Here is an 18,229-nt window from a genome sequence, read left to right as displayed (position 1 = left end):
GGGCTGGCCTGCGTTTTGTGGAAAGAGAATGGAGAGCTGAGTTCACAGAGCTTGAGTGGTGGAATGAGAATTCCCACCATGCGTCATCACGCTGAAGTCTGTGCTTGTCCCAGGCACCACCCTGGGCCCTGACAACCGTACACACTGCCTAAGTGTGAGGGCGAGTGGGCCAGGAACTCAACTCAAGCAGGTCTTCCATACAGACTCTGAATAACGGCCCTGCCTCTGCAAAACCAGGGCTGAGGCTCCCCTGAGACCCTCGCTGTTTGCCGGCCTGGCTGCAGCCCAGCACCCGCAGTAAGGCAAACTCCCAGGCAGTCAGAGACGGGCATCACCAGGAGAGAGAAGCATCCCTGGGGGCCCACAACCATTGTCCTGGGCTCCTCGGGCACCCTGCAGTCCCTCCCCAGCACAGTGGGCAGGGTGGGCTCAGTGGCAGTGGAGACCCTGCCCCTCCTCTGTGGGCGCGGCCTACTTACCATCCTATTCCAGAGATGCCAGGCCAGCGTGGTAGAATTCTGGAGTAGGGGATCCCTCTGAAAGAGAACCAGATGAGAGCAGGACCCTTGTCTCCCCAGGAATGCAACGGACCTGCTGCACACTTGGAGGTTCTCTCTGGCATAGAGTTGGGGTGGCCTGATCTGTCCCGGTCCTTTCCCTCAGCCCCTCTTCTCATCAACAACAGGACATCTATGGGGCCACTGTCTGGGGTGGGGGCCACTGTCTGGGGTGAGGGCCCCGAGGTCAGGGCCTGCAGGAGCGGGTGGCACATCAGGCAGCTCCATGTGGTCATGGGATTCTCTGTGACTGAACTCAACAGTGGGAAGAGGGGGTGACAGGGACATGATTCGGGTGTGGTCTGCCTAGGAGGATGAAGGAAGGGCATGTGAAGCTAGTATTTCTCCTCATCCTCTTAAACCATCACTTTCAACACTCTTTATGGCCTGGAGATAGCACAAGGATTCTGACAGGCAGGAGCCAGGAGCCTGGAGGTGGGGACTGTCCCCAGACACGGGACTGAGGCCGTAGAGGCTGCAGAGACTTCGGCCAGCAAGTGTGGACCAAGTGCTACATGGTCTTGGTGGCCACTTGCCCAGTGACTTGGGGGAGGGGCAAGGGCAACTCAAATTCTCCTCCCAGAGACGGATGGAGAGGAACTTGCAGGGGGAGGGGTAAGAGCTAGCATCCCTGGAGATTCTCTTCAGAATAACCACGATGGCCAAGAGGTACAAGCGCTTCTCCAGCACCAGAAGCCTCTCTACGTCCTCCCAAGTATTAACTCATGTGGCTCTGATGACCACCAAGAGGGAGGATGTGTTAATAAACGGCCCTGATTTTACAGAACAGAGAGGTGGACACCTTGTCCAATGTCACACAGCCGGCCATCTCAGAGCCAGGAGGGGAAGCTGGGCCATTCACCTCTGGGCTGCCCTGCTTCTAAGAGCCCATCTCATGGGGGCTTTTCAACCCTGTGGGGAAATTGTTTAGGAAAGTATAAGAGACTATGGTGGTATCTCCCCCAAGGCTATGCATCCTGGGTTCACGAGAGCTGAACTGGGCTGAGGCTTGTTGGGGTAAGGGTGAGAGAAGGGACAGGAGCAGACATATGGCCCAGGCCTCCTCCCCACCACACTTTGTTTTTCTTGAGACTGAGTCTCGTTCTATTGCCCAGGCTGGAGAGCAGCACAGTCTTGGCTCAGTACAGCCTCCACCTCCCAGGTTGAAGTGATTCTCGTGCCTCAGCCTCCCAGGTAGCTGGAATTACAGGCACCCACCATCATGCCCAGCTAATTTTTGTGTTTTTAGTAGAGACAAGATTTCACCATGTTGGCCAGGCTGGTCTCCAACTCTTGACCTCAAGTGATCCACTCGCCTCGCCCTCCCAAAGTGCTGGGATTACAGGTGTAAGCCAGCACACCTGGCCCTCACCACACTCTTGATGTGCCACACAGCCCCCACTTACCGAGGGTGGAGAGGGGGTGGTCTCGTAGAAGAAAGGCTGGAAAACCACCGTGAAGGACTCCTGCTCACTGTACCTGCTGGAGGCCAGGAGGCTGTCCCAGGCTTCCTGGAGAAAAGAGCAGAGAGGTGCCCATCCAGGAGCATGAGTGAATCAGAGCCGGCCCGGGTCGTTCTCAGCAGCCCTGGGACAGAACCTCCCCATCGCATTGTTCTCAGTGCTATTCTGAAGCTCCCTCTTGTCTCACCCTTCAGGGCTCTTTGATAGCTAAGCTGAGTGTTCATTTGTCTCTGAAATGCCGGCATTAGGTAATACCAGAGACAGACCTAAAATATATTTTCTGGAAGCTTAGGAACGACAAGACAGCCCAGCACGTGGCAGGGCCCCTGCCCTCTTCAAGAGCAAAGTTTGGTTGAGGCAGGTGCCGTTAACCACTCAAAAAGTGTCATTTCCAGAGCAAGAGAAATGCCATGCAACTTCAAATGTAATTTTCTTCTTAAGCAAAAGTCATCGCATTAACACACGCTAACAGGAAGGAATTGTGCTTTGAGCTGTTTTGCGGAGAGGGATGATGACTGAGCCCCTCACTCTCTCTTTTTTTTTTTTTTGGAGATGAGTCTCATTGTCTTGTCCAGGCTGGAGTGCCGTGGTGCGATCTCGGTTCACTGTTGGCCAGGCTGGTCTTGAACTCCTAACCTCAAGTGATCTGCTTGCCTCAGCCTCCCAAATGCTGGAATTACAAGTGTGAGCCAGCATGCCCGGCCCCTTCACCCTCTCTCAGGGTCTCTTCTGTGAACTGGAATGTGCATCTTCAGGAGCCCTACTTTGCTTTTGGGCTGTAGGCTGCGGACATGCACGCCGGGCAAAACCAGCTCACCCGCCCCAGACGTGGTACTACAAGTGGCACTGATGACCAAAGGCATTCCGGAACGAATCTTCCAAGCTCCTCACTGTCTTTGCGTAAGGCAGCACTGCCGCCCCGCCACGCGCGCCCCTGCCGGTACTGCAGTCCCCATTTTACACGCAGAATACTGAAATCACTACCACGACGCCAACCGAGAGTAGCTCTTTGCTCCTGACTTAGTCCTGAATTCAGCTGGAGAAGTCCTAAGATTAGCAAACTCAACTAATTGTCCCTATCATTCCTGTTCTCCTTGGTGACCACCCCTCCCCTGTGAGCCAGCAGCCTGGGCACCCAGGGTGGGCTCACCTGATAGGACCACTGCATCACCACCTTGGCCAGCCTGGAGGTCTCCTCAGAGCAACTGCAGGTCTCTGGGGCAGGGCTGCAGGTTAAAACACACCAGGAATGAGAGAGGGACGCAGTGCAGGGGAAGTGGTGATCCAGGCTGCCTCTAATGGACGAAGGGGCCTAGGAGTTGCTTAAGGAGTAGGGATGAAGAAGTTTAAGTCTTAGGGGATACAAATGTTGGAAAGAATAGAGGGTGGGTGGTCCCTTCCTGGGGGTGGGTATGGGACGGGGGTAAATATGGGATAGAGGGAAGCTCTTTTGGGGGGGGCATGGGTACGGGATGGGGTGGGCACAGGATGGGGGGTGGGCACAGGATGGGGGATGGGCACGGGATGGGGTGGGCACGGGATGGGATGGGCATGGGATGGGGGCGTGTATGGGATGGAGGGATGCTCTCTCTCCCCCTTCATCTCTCAGACCTCCTCCTCCCCTCGTTGCTCCTCACAGCAGATGCCCACATCCCATTCTCCTTTCCCTCCTCTGTGCCTTCTCTCTCTCTTATCCTCTTCAGAGCCTTCCTTCGCCTCGGCACCCCCGTCTCTCCTTTCCAGCACCCTCTTTTCTCCACCGCTCTTGCCCTGACTTTTTCCACATGAACTTCTTTTCTAGGTTCAGAGCCAGAATTCTTAGGATTTGGCTCCAAAAAGTTTAAAGTCTATGAACATTTTCAGAAATATATAGGAATCAAGTTCTGTGAAGTTAAACTACATTTAGGCTACATGTTCTTCTATCCAATTTCCAGAAGTAACACTTCTTAGCTTATGGATGTTTTGCCAAGGCGAACTCTCAAATCACTGGCACGGAGGAGAGCCTCTGGCACGACATCAACCAGACGGAGTGTTTTATTCGTTGACTCAGTCCCCAAAACAATGCTTGGCAGAGGGCCCGGCCCACCCGACTCTGCCACTCGCTGGCGCATGAGCTCACGCATGTCCCTCAGCCTCCCTTGGCCTCTGTTCTTTAGGGCCCCTCACAGATTAAGGCACATGAAGGGCCCCCGCAGGCTGCACACGTGACAGCCAAGTCACAGATGCTCGTCTCATTCCACTTCCCCTTTTACCTGAGCCAAGTGCCCTGATGCTGGCCAGAGACCTCTGCAACCTCGGAGAGGTCCACCAGGTTTACAAATGCTCTGGGGACCTAGGAGGACACAGAGAGGAAGGTGAGCATTTGCCAAGTCACCTCAGCTGCCAGGCTCTGTGGAACTCCTACTTGGGCCCCATTTGGGGCGTGGTTGAGTGCGATGGGCCTCCCTTTGGTTAACTGGGCATGACCCTTTTGGAGATGTTTGGTGGGGGTCTGTCCGCACTGCCAGCCCTGCATCTGTGCCATCCAGAAACGGGACTCTCTGTCCATCACGGTGGCACCTCCCACCAGTGTCTACATGGCAGTGAGACCACTGGGGCTATGGGCCTGCAGGCTCCTCCAGCAGAAAGCTGCCCCCACTGCCCCGGGGAGCAAAGCGAGAGGCTGAGCCTCGGCAACTCCCGCCCCCCGTGCTCAGACCCTGCAGCAGCATCACAGTCGCTGAGCAGAAAGGCCTTGAAGGTCCTCAGGCCCCCTCCATCCCATCCTCGCCCCTGACTTGGGTAGAGAGTGGCCTTGGGGAAGAGCAGGGCCACCGAGGACTCAAGGAACAGCTGAGATTCTCTCTGAAGTTTCCTTTGCGGGAGTGGAGTGCGCTCTCCTGACCCATGTTCTCATTTGAAAGGATGGGAAGATGGGGTCCTCTAAAGCCTCCCCTTTCCTCAGGGTCCCAGTCTCCCTCCTGGGGTCCATTTCCCCACCCTGGTGGTGGCCATATGAGGGTAAATGGGCCCCACTGCCCTCTGGGAAGCCCTGAGCTTTCGACCTTACCTCCTGCTGCAGGTAATCCAGCACCCCCTTCAGCTTGTCCAGGCCACCCGCCGCGAGCCAGTTCTGTGAGAGGAGAACATAATGAGTGAGGGTGTCAGCAAGAGGACCACGAGGAGAGGACACCCAGACTCATGACAGGCCCGTCCCCAGCAGGCAAGACCACAGGCGAAGTCCCCATCCAGACCTGGCATTCCACAAACGAGAGCGTTCCTGGAGCCTCCTAGTTTTGTCTTTGTTTTGTTCATCTGTTTTCTCCCCAACTTGTCATCCACCAGGGAGAAACCAAACTCCCCCTAGGTGACAAGTTCCATCAGCAAAGGGCAAACTCAAGGCCAGAGCAAGGTCAGAAATACCTGGTGCAATTCTGAAGCTCATACTGAGGGATGGGAGACTTACTCCCAAAGACTGAGGAATTGCCTTTTTTCCAAAGAAAATCAGGTCCAACAGGGAAATATAATTAACCCTGGATTTAAGACCCCAGATAGGCCTCGGAACCTTCACATGATCCTGTTTTATCGCCTTTCTCCTGCCGTATTTGCCCTAAGAGAAGGGCTGCTAGAGAAAGAGTATGAGTGGGCCCTGCCGCCTGAGGATTTAAAAACCTCTCCCACTCACACAATACACACACCACTCCCCTGCCTGCAGGTAATGAAAATCAACAAATGAAGGACCTCAAAACTGGACCCCGCTTTACTGTTTTTTTCCTTTTTCTTTTGTTCTTTTTTTTTTTTTTTTTTTTTTGAGATGGAGTCTCGCTCTGTCGCCTGGGCTGGAGTGCAATGGTGCAATCTCGGCTCACTGCAACCTCTGCCTCCCGGGTTCAAGGGATTCTCTTGCCTCAGCCTCTCAAGTAGCTGGGATCACAGGCGCCCAGCACCATGCCCAGCTAATTTTTGTATTTTTAGTAAACGTGAGGTTTCACCATGTTGGCTAGACTGGTCTCAAACTCCTGACCTTAACTGACCCACCTACCTCGGCCTCCCAAAGAGCTGGGATTTTAGGGCTGGGCGCGGTGGCTCACACCTGCTTTACTTTTTCAATGAGAAAAATAAATTAATAGGGCCGGGCGCGGTGGCTCATGCCTATAATCCGAGCACTTTGGGAGGCCGAGGCGGGTGGATCACGAGGTCAAGAGATCGAGACTATCCTGGTCAACATGGTGAAACCCCGTCTCTACTAAAATACAAAAAATTAGCTGGGCGTGGTGGCGCGTGCCTGTAGTCCCAGCTACTTGGGAGGCTGAGGCAGGAGAATTGCTTGAACCCAGGAGGCGGAGGTTGCAGTGAGCCGAGATCGCACCATTGCACTCCAGCCTGAGTAACAAGAGCTAAACTCCGTCTCAAAAAAAGAAAAAGAAATTAATAAAAATTACAAGACAAACTCCTAAGTTGCCTGCAGACTGGCTGTCCCCTAAGGCAACCTGGTTCAGACAGAAAGACAAGGAGGGCCAAGGAGCTGTGCTGTTGCCTGGAGGGGACACAGGCAGTGACTTTGGAGACAACTGTCAATCACCCAGGCTGGCACCGCACAGGAGGAAATGCAGTGTCCCTGTCTCTCTGCCCCTTCACCGGCTGTCCCTGCTTTGGTGTGAGGCTGGCCCCTGAGAGGCCAGTTCAGCCAGGTCTGTTACCATAAAGCCTTCTGTCTAGTTTTCTCTAAGTGAGCCGCTCCCCGACAGTGACATCAAGCATCACCCTCTCTTTCCTAAAGAGCCAGGGGAACTCTGTCTAGAAGCATCCTCGCTGACCATGTGTACCACACGCATTGTCCCTGTAGAGGTGGGGGACCCTGCGTGGCTCTCCCTAGAGTGTAAATCTTGCAGTAGAAACCCCTGGTCAAGCTCACAGCTGTAGAGGGAATCGGGGCCCACCCAGTCATTCCCAGCACTGCATGATTGTCACTCAGGGCACCAACTGTCCCCATTTCTCAGTAGAGACATTGTATTCCTATAAGATGTCCCTCGTCTATAAAGTGACACATAGTAAACTCCTGGAACTCAAAGTCAGGAAAAAGCTGATTTCTTCAAATGAACTTCTACATTTCCATTTGTGTCATTTGCCGCCTGGTTTGGAAGAATGTCTATTATCAAATATGTGCCTGAGACCTGACTTAACTCTAATAAATTATTTTCTTGGGATTTATTCCAAGAAATGGGATTATTCCATCAAAAATTAGAGACACATTTAGGTTTCTTGAATCACACTGCCCGTGTACCCTCCAAAAGGCTGCCACCTCACCTGTCGCTAAAGACATTGGCAATGAATAAATGTGTCTGTTTTCTTGTCATCAGCTTTGCTTTTTTTTTGAATTTTTTCTTCTGATTTTCAAAATCTTACTCATTAATAAAACTAAAGGCTTTAATTAGAGAGCAGGAAGCAAATGTCCAAACCCAAAAAGCATCCTCAGGTCACTGCTGAGAGCCAGGTTCTCATTTACCTCCAAAGCATCTGCCTTCAGAGCCCCTGTCACACCTGATGGATGGTTCCTGACTTGACTCTCTCTGACTTTGGTCTTAAGAAACTCCTAAAGAACAACTGTGGACACAGGCCCTTGTTTATTTCCCTTGTTTATTAAAGGAGCCCCAAGGTCTCCACAGGGGAAGAGACTTCCAGGTCCTAAGGTGGGGGCAGGACAGTAGTTCAACATTCCTTCTTAATGGTAAGACATGTTTCTCTTGTGTGTCCTTTTCTTTTTCTGCCTCCCAGGTTATCAAGTGATTCTCCTATCTTAGCCTTCCAAGTAGCTGGGATTACAGGTGCCTGCCACCAAGCCTGGCTAATTTTTGTATTTTCAGTAGAGACGGGGTTTCGCCATGTTGGCCAGGCTGGTCTTGAACTCCTGACCTCAAGTGATCTGACTGCCTCAGCCTCCCTAAGTGCTGGGATTATAGGCGTGAGCCACAGTGCTCGGCCTCTCATGTGAACTTTTGGGAAATCCTTGACACCTGTTCTGTGAGGTCAGGTGGCAGCTGCTGCCCAACTTCTCAGCATTTGCCTGTGGAGGGATCTCCAGTGGCCCCTGGGTTTCTACAGAGCACTTGTGTTTTTTGTTTTTTGTGTTTAAAGATAGAGTCTTACTCTTGTTGCCCAGGCTGGAGTGCAGTGGCATGATCTTGGCTCACTGCAGCCTCCGCTTTCTGGGTTCAAGTGATTCTCCTGCCTCAGCCTCCTGAGCAGCTGGGACTACAAGCGTGCACCACCATGCCCAGTTAATTTTTGTATTATTGATAGAGATGGGGTTTCACCATGCTGGCCAGGCTAGTCCTGAACTCCTGACCTCAAATGATCCACATGCCTCAGCCTTCCAAAGTTCTGAGATTACAGGTGTGAGCCATCATGCCTGGCCATCTACAGAGCACATTTTGACAACCACTGAGGGAGAGCTTATGCCTAAGATGTGCTTTGAGAAAAATAAAACTGCCACGTAAGACCTTCTCAAACGAGGATGCTGAGCTTCACCACAGGATTAGCAAAGACAGGGAGGTGTGGCCAGAGGTACCACTAGGAGGCGAGTGGGGGTCTGGGCTGTGAGGAGGGCAGTGCCAGGAGGCCAAAAAAGCCAGGTCCAGGAGGAGGGACTTATTCCAGGCTCCAAAGCCTCAGTGGTTTTTGTGCAACAGGAAAAATCAAGATACAAGAAGAAATGGAATAAAGAGGGAATTTGAGTGGATGCTAACAGGTGTTGCTATACTCAGCTAAATTTATGGACCTCAAGTTATTGGTTTGCAGCTGTTTAAAAATGAGGAGTGAGCATGATTACTTTGTCATATGTTTGTAACCAATTAAAAGTGTGGGCTTCTAAATGTGAATAAACTCAATTCATATGTAATCAACATGACTAGAGTGTGAGTGAATTTCTCATGTGGACGAAAATCATCAAGTCTGAGAACAAGAGTTGGAAAGGTTGTAGAGAATAGGTGCTCACTGCCACTGGTGGCAATATGACAGATCAGCCACTTTGGAAGGCAATTAGGTAGAGCCTATTAAAACCCAAAGTGTGCACACCTAAAGACTGGCGTAAGAATCTACTCTGGGCACTTTTCTTGAGACTGCTTTTGTCTTGACCCACAGTATGAGATGTGTTTCACACCTCAATTCAGTACAAGTATCCATATAGAAAGAAGTACCTAACGTAGATGATGGGGTGATGGATGCAGCAAACCACCATGGCACATGTACACCTATGTAACAAACCTGCACGTTCTGCACATGTACCCTAGAACTTAAAGCATAATAATAATAGTAATGAAAAGTCTTTACTTAAACCAGAAAAAAAAAAATGCAAAATCTCATGAATCAACACTTCCCTTACTACATGAAATGAACTCAAAGATTTTAGAGTTTATTCTATTTTTTTTTACAATTTTAGTTGCAATCCTTTAAACTGATTTTTTGACTCACTAATGTACTTCAGTCCACAATTTGAAAATCACTGTATCTAGAAAAACTCTTCCACATATTCAAGTAAATGAGCAAGACTCTGTTTATTGTAATATTGTTTATAATAGTGAAAAACTAAAAACGCCTAAATGGCCATCAGTATAGGAAAATGGTGAAATAAAATGTAGTAAACTCACACAACAAAATACTCATGTAAGAGAAACAAACTCATTCCATATGTATCAACATGACTAGATTTCAACAATACTTGGTTTGTGAAAAAATTGTTCAATAGTACATACAATATAATACTATTTATGTTAAGTCTCTCTCATACATACATGCATGCAAAATAATGCTTGGATTTATAGATATGTAAGAGGTTTGCAAAGAAAAAGAGAGAGGATAAGGGAGGTGGCCAAAAGGATATGTGTTTTAGCTTTAACTGATGTTTTAGTTTTTAGAAGGAAAATATTTGTGTACTGCTTGCATAACTAAAAATACAAATAAATAATATGTAAACGAATACACGTGCACAAGAATACAACATGTATTTGTGAATGCTTGAAGACGTAAATACATAAAAGCATGCAAGAATTTATGTATGAATGTTTAAACACAGAAAATAAGAAGAAAAAGAAATAAAAAAAGAAAAAAGGGTAAAAAAAAAAACTGAAAATAAGAAAAAAGAGAAAAGGTAAAAAAAAAGAAAAAAGAGAGGAATGTTTAAACACAAGACAAAGTATATGGAAAAATCATCAATGAGTTTAAGTATTCATGAATGCATTCATCCATTTTAAAAAATCAAATGCTAACATGAACAAAGTAATCATAAATACAATCGCATGTGTCTGTGTGTAAGATGAGAAAATGAATTTATACACGAATATGGTAACTTATAGATGAATAAATGCATTAGTGAATATATGGAAGAATGCAGCAATGTCTAAATGCTTGTTTGAACATTTCAGCGCATGAATGCGTAAATGCATGAGTTAATGTCATGAATTAATCAATATATAGAGGAATGCAGCAATGTCTAAATGCTTGAACATGTCAGTGCATGTATGTATACATTCATGAAGTAGTGCATAATGACCAAAATGTGGGACTGTGCAGGGAACAAATGAGGCATGTAAATTTCACTTGGCACTGGAGAAAACAGAGGGTAAACCGGAACAATAAATCTTCACTATCTACATGCTAGAAACCCAGGAAGGCTGCAGGAATATTGACCAATGAGAGCTAGTTAGGGAAGGTGGATTTCCATCAACAACGACAGCTAGTCAGGAAGGTGGATGTCCATCTCAAGGCTGACATCACTAAAAGAAGGGGAGTTTTGATGGTGAGCCAGTAGTCAGCAGGAGTGTGGGGCACCTGAAGGGAGCCGAGAGTATCTATAGTAGGAGAGGGGCACAGAAAAGAGACACCACCTCAAGAAGCTCCACCACGCCTGTGCCTTGGCCTGGAGGGTGGCGAAGAGGACAAGCTGCTCCCACAAGTGGCAGGGCCAGCACGGTAGCAGCCTGGCTTCAGCATCCTGAACAAGAGTCCAGGTGTCATTTACTTCACCATGGCTTAGATTACTAAACCACCCCTTACACTTTCAACTGATCCTATTCTGAATGATCTTCAGTAAAGAGTTAAGTCATCAATATTCATCTACATAAATAATAAATGAGACCACATGTTTCATGTCCTGTTCCTAGGAAAGCCAAAGCACTTGGAAGATACAGTCTACTTTGATAAACAGCAGCCTTCCCACTACAGGTATAATTCATGGGCCAAGGGGTGAGGATAGTATGCACCCTGCTTTATTTCCTAAATTCACAACTTACGTGAAATCAGAATTAAAAGAGGCAAGATAGTTTTTAACCAACCAGGATGCTAATTTTCTCAGTTGCAGAATGACTGTTGACTCAGCTTATCTATGCTTCTATTTCCTTTTCCTAATATGAGGGATGGTAAGTAAAAAAATACCTGTTCCTTGTGACAGTTATGAATGCATGCCATATGTACATTATGAATTATCTAATGTCACTAACTGTGCACTTAAAATGATTAAGATGATCAAATTTTTGTTATGTGTATTTTATCACAATAAAAAAAGTTGAAGCAAAAAAATAAAACCCGTAAAACCCCTGTCCAAGTATATGTTTGAGTATCTGACTGTGTCTATCCATCTATCTATCTATCTATCCATCTATCCATCCATCCATCCATCCACCTATCCATCCACCTATCCATCTATTCATCCATCTATCCATCTATTCATCCATCTATCCATCTATTCATCCATCTATCCATCTATCTATTCATCCATTCATTTATTCAGTTCTAAAAGAAGTGGCATCAGCCCCAGCCTGACAGCTGGGGATCAGATAATCAGGCTGGTTTAGTCTACTCCCTTTCCACCCCAGCGTTTGCAATCCCTCAGCGCCCCCAGGCTGCCATTTACCTGTTGAGCAGAGGGGCACAGGTAACACTGGCTTGTGTTGCTGAAGAACACATTGATGAGCTTCCAGTCAAGTTCAAAGTCAAGTTGCTGAAGAAAAGGGCAACAGTGTAAGGGGTGGTTTAGAAATCTAAGCGGTAAGACCTTGAACCAAAATAATGTCTTTCTTTTCGTGTCTTTCAATGTCATATGCCCATCCCTGAGAATCACATTATGAATTTTTAATAGTATATGGCAGGAGTTTAAAATGGTATAACTGCTCTAGACTGACCAAATATATCCAAAACTTTTTTAAATTAGAAGACACACCTTTTGATCCAATCATTTCATTTCTCCAAATATATTTTAAGGAAACTAGGATACAGGAATGATTCAGCTACAGTGATGAAGGCTTATGCAGAAGAAGGAAAAACTGGAAACATAAATGTCCAAAACAGTAGATTGCTGTGTGGACTGTGGAATACTCATGAGATGAAACACTACGTAGCTATTAAAATGATGCTGAAAAATGTAATTATTATGGGAACTAACCTACTGAGAAAAGTAGGTTATTAAAAAGTATCTCTATCCAGTAACATCCCTGTTTTATAAAATATATAAAGACACATATGCTTGGAAAAAATGCAGAAGGGAATATGCACCAAGTTATTAACCATAATTATCTTTGGGTTATTAGGCTTAAGGATGGTTTTACTTTTCTTTTTGCTTATCTTTGTTTTCTGATTTTTTTCAGTAATGAACATGCATTTCTTGTGTAACCAAAAACAAACTGGCAGCGTGGTGTAGCTGAAGAACATCGGACTGTGAAGCAGACACTTTAGATTGTGGCTCTAACTAGTAGTGGGAACTTGCACAGGTCACATGACTTCTGGGAACTTCAGTTTCCTCATCTGGAAAATTACAGGGTTAGACACAGGATCTCTTCTCTATTTTCCAGAATAAGCATTATTTCAGAAATTCTGGAATTCTCCTGTTAGAGGAACACAAACTTTTTGGTGCAGCTCCTGCTCTAGTCCCTGTCCTTATATGACTTAGAATGACCTTCACTTCAATTCCTGAACTCTTTAACGTATGCATGGCTGGCTGAAACAGCAGCTTCCTTTGGTTCCAGTAGTCCAGGCTCGGTGCTTAGTTAGATCCAGTTTGCTAGCAAGGCTTGCCTTGGTTTGATACTTGCCCATAAGGGCAACAGAAAAGATCGAAGGATGCTTATTACAAACTTATATAGGTTATTGAGTAAATAGTATCCGAACTGTTAGGAGAGTGGTACCAAGGCACCAGCATGTTTGTGACAGAGGCCTCCACCTCAGAACTAAAATTAATACGGTAATTATTAATGACAGCACTCACCACTATAATACACAATGCAAGCTACAGGCTTTTATTGAGTATTGAGTCTGTGCCAGGCACATCTAATACCTCATTTAATCCTCCCCAAACTCTATGCTGCAGCTCTTTTATCACCCCATTTCATAAACAGGAAAACTGAGGTTTAGGGAGGTAAGTGCCTTACCCAACATCATACAGCTAATAGGTGGAGACTTCAGAATTCAAATTCAAACCAGTCTCACCTGGAGCTGAAGCTCTCCACCACCTCCCTTTGGGAGAAGTCATTTGATTTCTTTTTGTTGACTTTCAGCAGGACCACACAGAAAACTGTTCTGAACAGAATTGGTCCTTTTGGCTGAGCATTATGGCTTAATCTATAATCTTAGCACTTTAGGAGACCAAGGCCGGCGGATTCCTTGAGCCCAGGAGTTCGAGACCAGCCTGGGCAACATGGCAAAACCCCGCCTCTACCAAAAATATAAAAAGTACCCAGTCTCATAACTGGTCTCGAACTAAATAGATAAAAATTAATAACAACAAAGAAGAATTAGTCCTTTCCTTTAATGACTGCCAGAGAATGGCAAAGACATCTTTGAAGAACACAGGCTACACCAGCTGCCAAGTTCATGGTAAAATGGTGCCAGGGCCATCATCACTTTGTTCTGCCTGCCTTGCAGCAAACCCAGGCAGCCCAGCCATGCCAGAGTTGGAGGGAGGCTTACCGGGTTCTCTTTCATGTTTCTCACCAGTTCTTGAGCCTGAATCCACAAGTCTCTGTGCAGAGGGAGGGAAACAGAAAATCTATCAGCTAAATGTTATTTTGTCAAGGGCTGGAGGTGCCAGTCTCTGAGCCTGAACAACCCCTGGCTTCTGAAGGGTGGGCTTTACCTGCTTTTCAAAATGAGGCTCATCAGGCAGACTGAAATCAGCTTGAGGGGATATTTTGGCTTTGGCTTAAATATTTCTATTTTTAAGCCTCTTTGGCTTTGCCAGCTCCCCAAATCCTCCTGCCTATGTGTTGAAGACCAGTAGGAATATATAACCCCAGAGAGAGACAGAAAGGGGACTTACTGAGCACCATCGTGGGGTATGACTGTCTTCCCAGTGGGGCACACGGGCATTGGAACAGAAGGATTGAAATGTCTGATGATGTCTGAAAGGACTAAAGAGAGAACTGGTTTGAGGCCCTGGCCTTCACCAGCTGACGGTCACCTCTGAAGATTGACCTACCTACTGCCAGGAGTGGTGGCTCATGCCTATAATCTCAGTACCTTGGGAGGCTGAAGCAGGAGGATCACTTGAGCCCAGGAGTTTGAGATCAGCTGGGGCAACATAGCGAAACTCTGTCTCTATGAAAACAAAAATTTGCTGGGTGTAGTGGTGCTCACTTGTGGTCACAGCTACTTGGGAGGCTGAGGCAGGAGGATCGCCTGAGCCCAGGAGGTCAAGGCTGTAGTGAGCTATTTCTGCCACTGCACTACAGCTTGGGCAATAGAGCAAGACCCCATTTCGAAAAAAAAAAAAAAAAAAGACTGACCTCCTTCCTCTAGGGTGAGCTGCCAGGGTGGTCGTCCCTATTCCAAGGCATGGTCCTTCCTCACACCCTGCCTGGGGCTGTGAGGACACCCCTGTAGCCTCTGTGAGGTTATCTGTACCCCTGCAGCAGGCCCCTGGAAGCGAAGGAGCTAAAAATGAACATCTGTCAAGTGCAAGGCCAGGCCCAGTGCTAAGCACTTTACGTGTGTTATCTTACTTAATCCTCAGTAACAAACCCATGGCAATATCACCTCCAAGACCTAGAAGGGGAAACTGAGACTGAGAAAAGTCAGACCAGCTGCCCAGGGTCTCACAGCTAACTAGGTTGCTGGGGTTTGAACCAGAGTTCTGGAACACCAAGGCTTTTCACTGTCATGTGCTACTGTCTCATTAGAGAAAGTGATGCTGGGACAGGGACTCAGGCTGCCTTCCAGCCCCCCTCCCTCTTCCTGAGAGTGACAGCAGGGTGGGAAAGCTCCAGGGAACACACAGAGAACACGTCCCAGAGCTGACAGCCAGAGGACCGCTAAAAATAGTGCTGTCAGGAGTAGTTAAGTTGTGTCTTGCTCCAGAGAGGGAAGAGGGCAGAGCGGGGAGAGAGTGTCATGGGAGGGCGATGTCTCCACTCCTCCATGCAACTCCCCTTTCATTTTGCCCCCATCCAGAAGTGCCTCAGGGCTTCATGGGAGCAGGATCCAGAAGGTGGCTTTAAAGGCACTCCCTGTAAAGGAAGCTCACACTGTGCAGGCAGCAGGCAGGCTGGGATGGGAGAGTGGGCCCGGAAGTCAGGAGACCGGTCACTTGGCTTTGCGATCTTGGGCAGCCTCCTAACTTGTGTGATTCCATTTTCCCCATCCTTACCCCAAAATAATGAACTTCATTCTCTAACCCCTGACTGGCTTGCAGAGAAACCCGTTTCCACCTGTGGTGGGAAAGCGGGGCAAGTTCTGGGCTGGGTTCAAACTTATAGGGACAGCATGAAAGTGTGCATGGGTGAGGGGTACTCTTGCTCCCTCATCTGAAGGTAGACTGTAAGGATCAATGACAAAACACAAATATTTGGTGGCAGGTCTGAAAGAGATTGCTTTCCGAATGAAAGGTACCTGTATCCGCGCTTTGTGATCAAACATGACCTTGGATCTTTTTTTTTTTTTTTTAAGACAGTCTCACTCTGTCTCCCAGGCTGGAGTGCAGTGGTGCAATCTCGGCTCACTGCAACCTCCACCTTCCAGGTTCAAGTGATTCTCCTGCCTCAGCCTCCCGAGTAGCTGGGATTACAGCCATGTGCCACCACGCCCAGCTAATTTTTGTATTTTTAGTAGAGATGAGGTTTCACCATGTTGGCCAGGATGGTCTCCATCTCTTGACCTCGTGATTCTCCCGCCTCGGCCTCCCAAAGTGCTGGGATTACAGATGTGAGCCACCGCGTCCGGCCGACCTTGGATCTTTTCACATAAATTTGCCAGTCATTTTGTTTTAAGTCTGCTGTGTACTTGGTATCCTCACTGTCTCTGAGTTCCCTGGCAGCAGTGAGGTGAGAACAAAGGGCACAGCCCGTGGGGCTGGACCACCTGGGTTCACAGAGACCCTGCTACTGACTGAACACATAGCCTCAGGAAAGTCCACTTACCTCCCTGATACTCAGGTTTCCCACCTGCAAAATGGCCATGGTGGGTGAGGGCATGGCTAGGTTTGGAGATCTCAAAGATCTGGAGGGCTCTAAAGTTCTGAGACTGACGGTCGGGCAGGCTGAGCCTGAGTCAGCCCCATCTCACGCTGCTCAGGCCTGGATGTCCCCAGAGTACTTTCTTCTGGGAAGACCTGTTCCTCCTGCTGGTCCAGCCACCCAGCCGAGCTTGCAGCTGTGGTTTGCCCCCCTCCGTCCTTCCCCATTGGGTAGGCTGGAGTAAGGCCTGCCTCCGAGGGCTTCAGAAGCGAGATCTGCCCTCATACTTGCTTTCTATGGCACCTCTCGCCTGCTGGGATTCCTGGCCGCTCTGCTTAGAGAGGGGCAGTCAGACCTGTTATAGGGCAAATTGGCAGGAAAACTTGAGACAAACTGAGAAATCAGGCAAAGCAGCAGCTGCATGTGTGGCTTCAGGGTCTAAACCATATCCCATCTTCCCAGACACCCCTGAACACCCACTTCTTTTTTCCTACCACTTAAAGACAAACAGGGCCAAGCCCAGGCACAGGGGTGATACCACAGAGTTGGTAGCAGGCCTCTTCTTTCAGAGCCCTTTGATTGTCTCCAAGGGGACCCTCCTGCCTATGACTTTGGCCGCCGACATCCTCTCACCTGTCAATCCGATCTGGGAGGGCTGAACCACCAGGCTCAACCTTCCCTGCTGGACCGTGAGTTCTGAAGGCAGGGCCAGCGTCCTGTTCACCCCTCTGCTTTCCAGGGAACCTAACAGTTCACAGGCCCCTCCTTTAAATTCACAGGCTGAACGGACAGCACTAGCCGCCCCACTTGTTCCTTCCTCCCTAGGAGCGTCAGCTCAGCAGAGTGCGTGCATGGTAGGCTACGTCTCTTGCTCTAATATGCACAGTGAAGTGGTTTCCCTTATTCTTGATTTATGAGCACCAAGCATAGGAGACTAACATCACACTAAGCTGACCCAGCTGCCGTTAAGGAGCTTCAGGATGACTTGATAGAATTATAAGAAATCTCTGATATTAGATTTTAAAAAACCCAATTATGACAGTTTATTCACAAGCACATTTGTAAATCAAAAGGCCAAAATGCTAACAATAATTATCTCTAGATAGCAGGATTGTAGTTGACTTTTATTTTATTTTTCTTTCATTTGCCTGAACTCAATTGATGCCTTGTATTTTTACAAGCAAGGGAGATATTACAGAATAAGGCAGACTGAAAATTCGGCTGGGTCCTCTCCTTGAGTGAGAGGAGTGAACCATGGACTTTTTCCCTAGATGAAGTCTAGCCCTGGGTCTGGGGGTACGGGAACCTCAGGACTCTGGCCCAGATACTCCAGCTGGTCCCTAACCCCTCTCCTATGTTCTCATATCTTAACCCAACGCCCACGGGCTTCTCTCTGCCCAGAGACCCTGGATCCATTTCTCACACCCTCTATTCAGGGTATGTGACTTTTCACATCCTGGCTTCCTCATCTGTCCTCTCAGGACGCCCTCCCCTTTCTCCTGGGCTCTGGTGCTAAAGTGGCTGGTAAAGTCCATTCTCCTTATGAAAGAGGATGCTGCTGTGTTGGGAGGGAGGGGCACTCTGAAATCTGGCCATGAAAACCAGAACTCACCTGTCACGACTCCCATGCACACATGCTGTGGCGTTTCTTCAGTCCTGCAGGTAGAAGCAGGCATGTGAGCGTCAGGCTGCATTTGTCACCTGCTGACAGCCCTTCCCCTTGGCTGTGGTCTATTTCATAGCAGTCTTTGGCCTAGCCTCGCTCTGATTCTGGGATTATTCTTCCTGGGGTTAG

The 18,229-nt window shown here is 48.1% G+C and overlaps 1 protein-coding gene across 1 annotated transcript in view; it reads right to left on the bottom strand.

The window, feature by feature from the left end:
- The window catches only part of PLB1 (phospholipase B1), a 152,044-nt gene that overhangs the window by 101,180 nt on the left and 32,635 nt on the right, over window positions 1–18,229 (bottom strand). Inside the window, exons 6-14 of the mRNA XM_064363962.1 lie at window positions 18,047–18,090; window positions 14,304–14,394; window positions 13,955–14,006; window positions 11,907–11,993; window positions 5,070–5,132; window positions 4,273–4,352; window positions 3,171–3,246; window positions 1,964–2,068; window positions 480–536 (exon numbers count right to left, since the gene is read on the bottom strand). Of these exons, the coding sequence (XP_064220032.1) occupies window positions 480–536; window positions 1,964–2,068; window positions 3,171–3,246; window positions 4,273–4,352; window positions 5,070–5,132; window positions 11,907–11,993; window positions 13,955–14,006; window positions 14,304–14,394; window positions 18,047–18,090 (655 nt within the window). The remainder of the gene's footprint in view (window positions 1–479; window positions 537–1,963; window positions 2,069–3,170; window positions 3,247–4,272; window positions 4,353–5,069; window positions 5,133–11,906; window positions 11,994–13,954; window positions 14,007–14,303; window positions 14,395–18,046; window positions 18,091–18,229) is intronic.

The sequence above is a fragment of the Aotus nancymaae genome, unplaced genomic scaffold (assembly GCF_030222135.1).
Source record: "Aotus nancymaae isolate 86718 unplaced genomic scaffold, 86718_ANA_hifiasm-v0.15.2.pri h1tg000057l, whole genome shotgun sequence".
Classification (NCBI taxonomy): domain Eukaryota; kingdom Metazoa; phylum Chordata; class Mammalia; order Primates; family Aotidae; genus Aotus; species Aotus nancymaae.
This window is presented reverse-complemented; position numbering and strand designations above follow the sequence as displayed.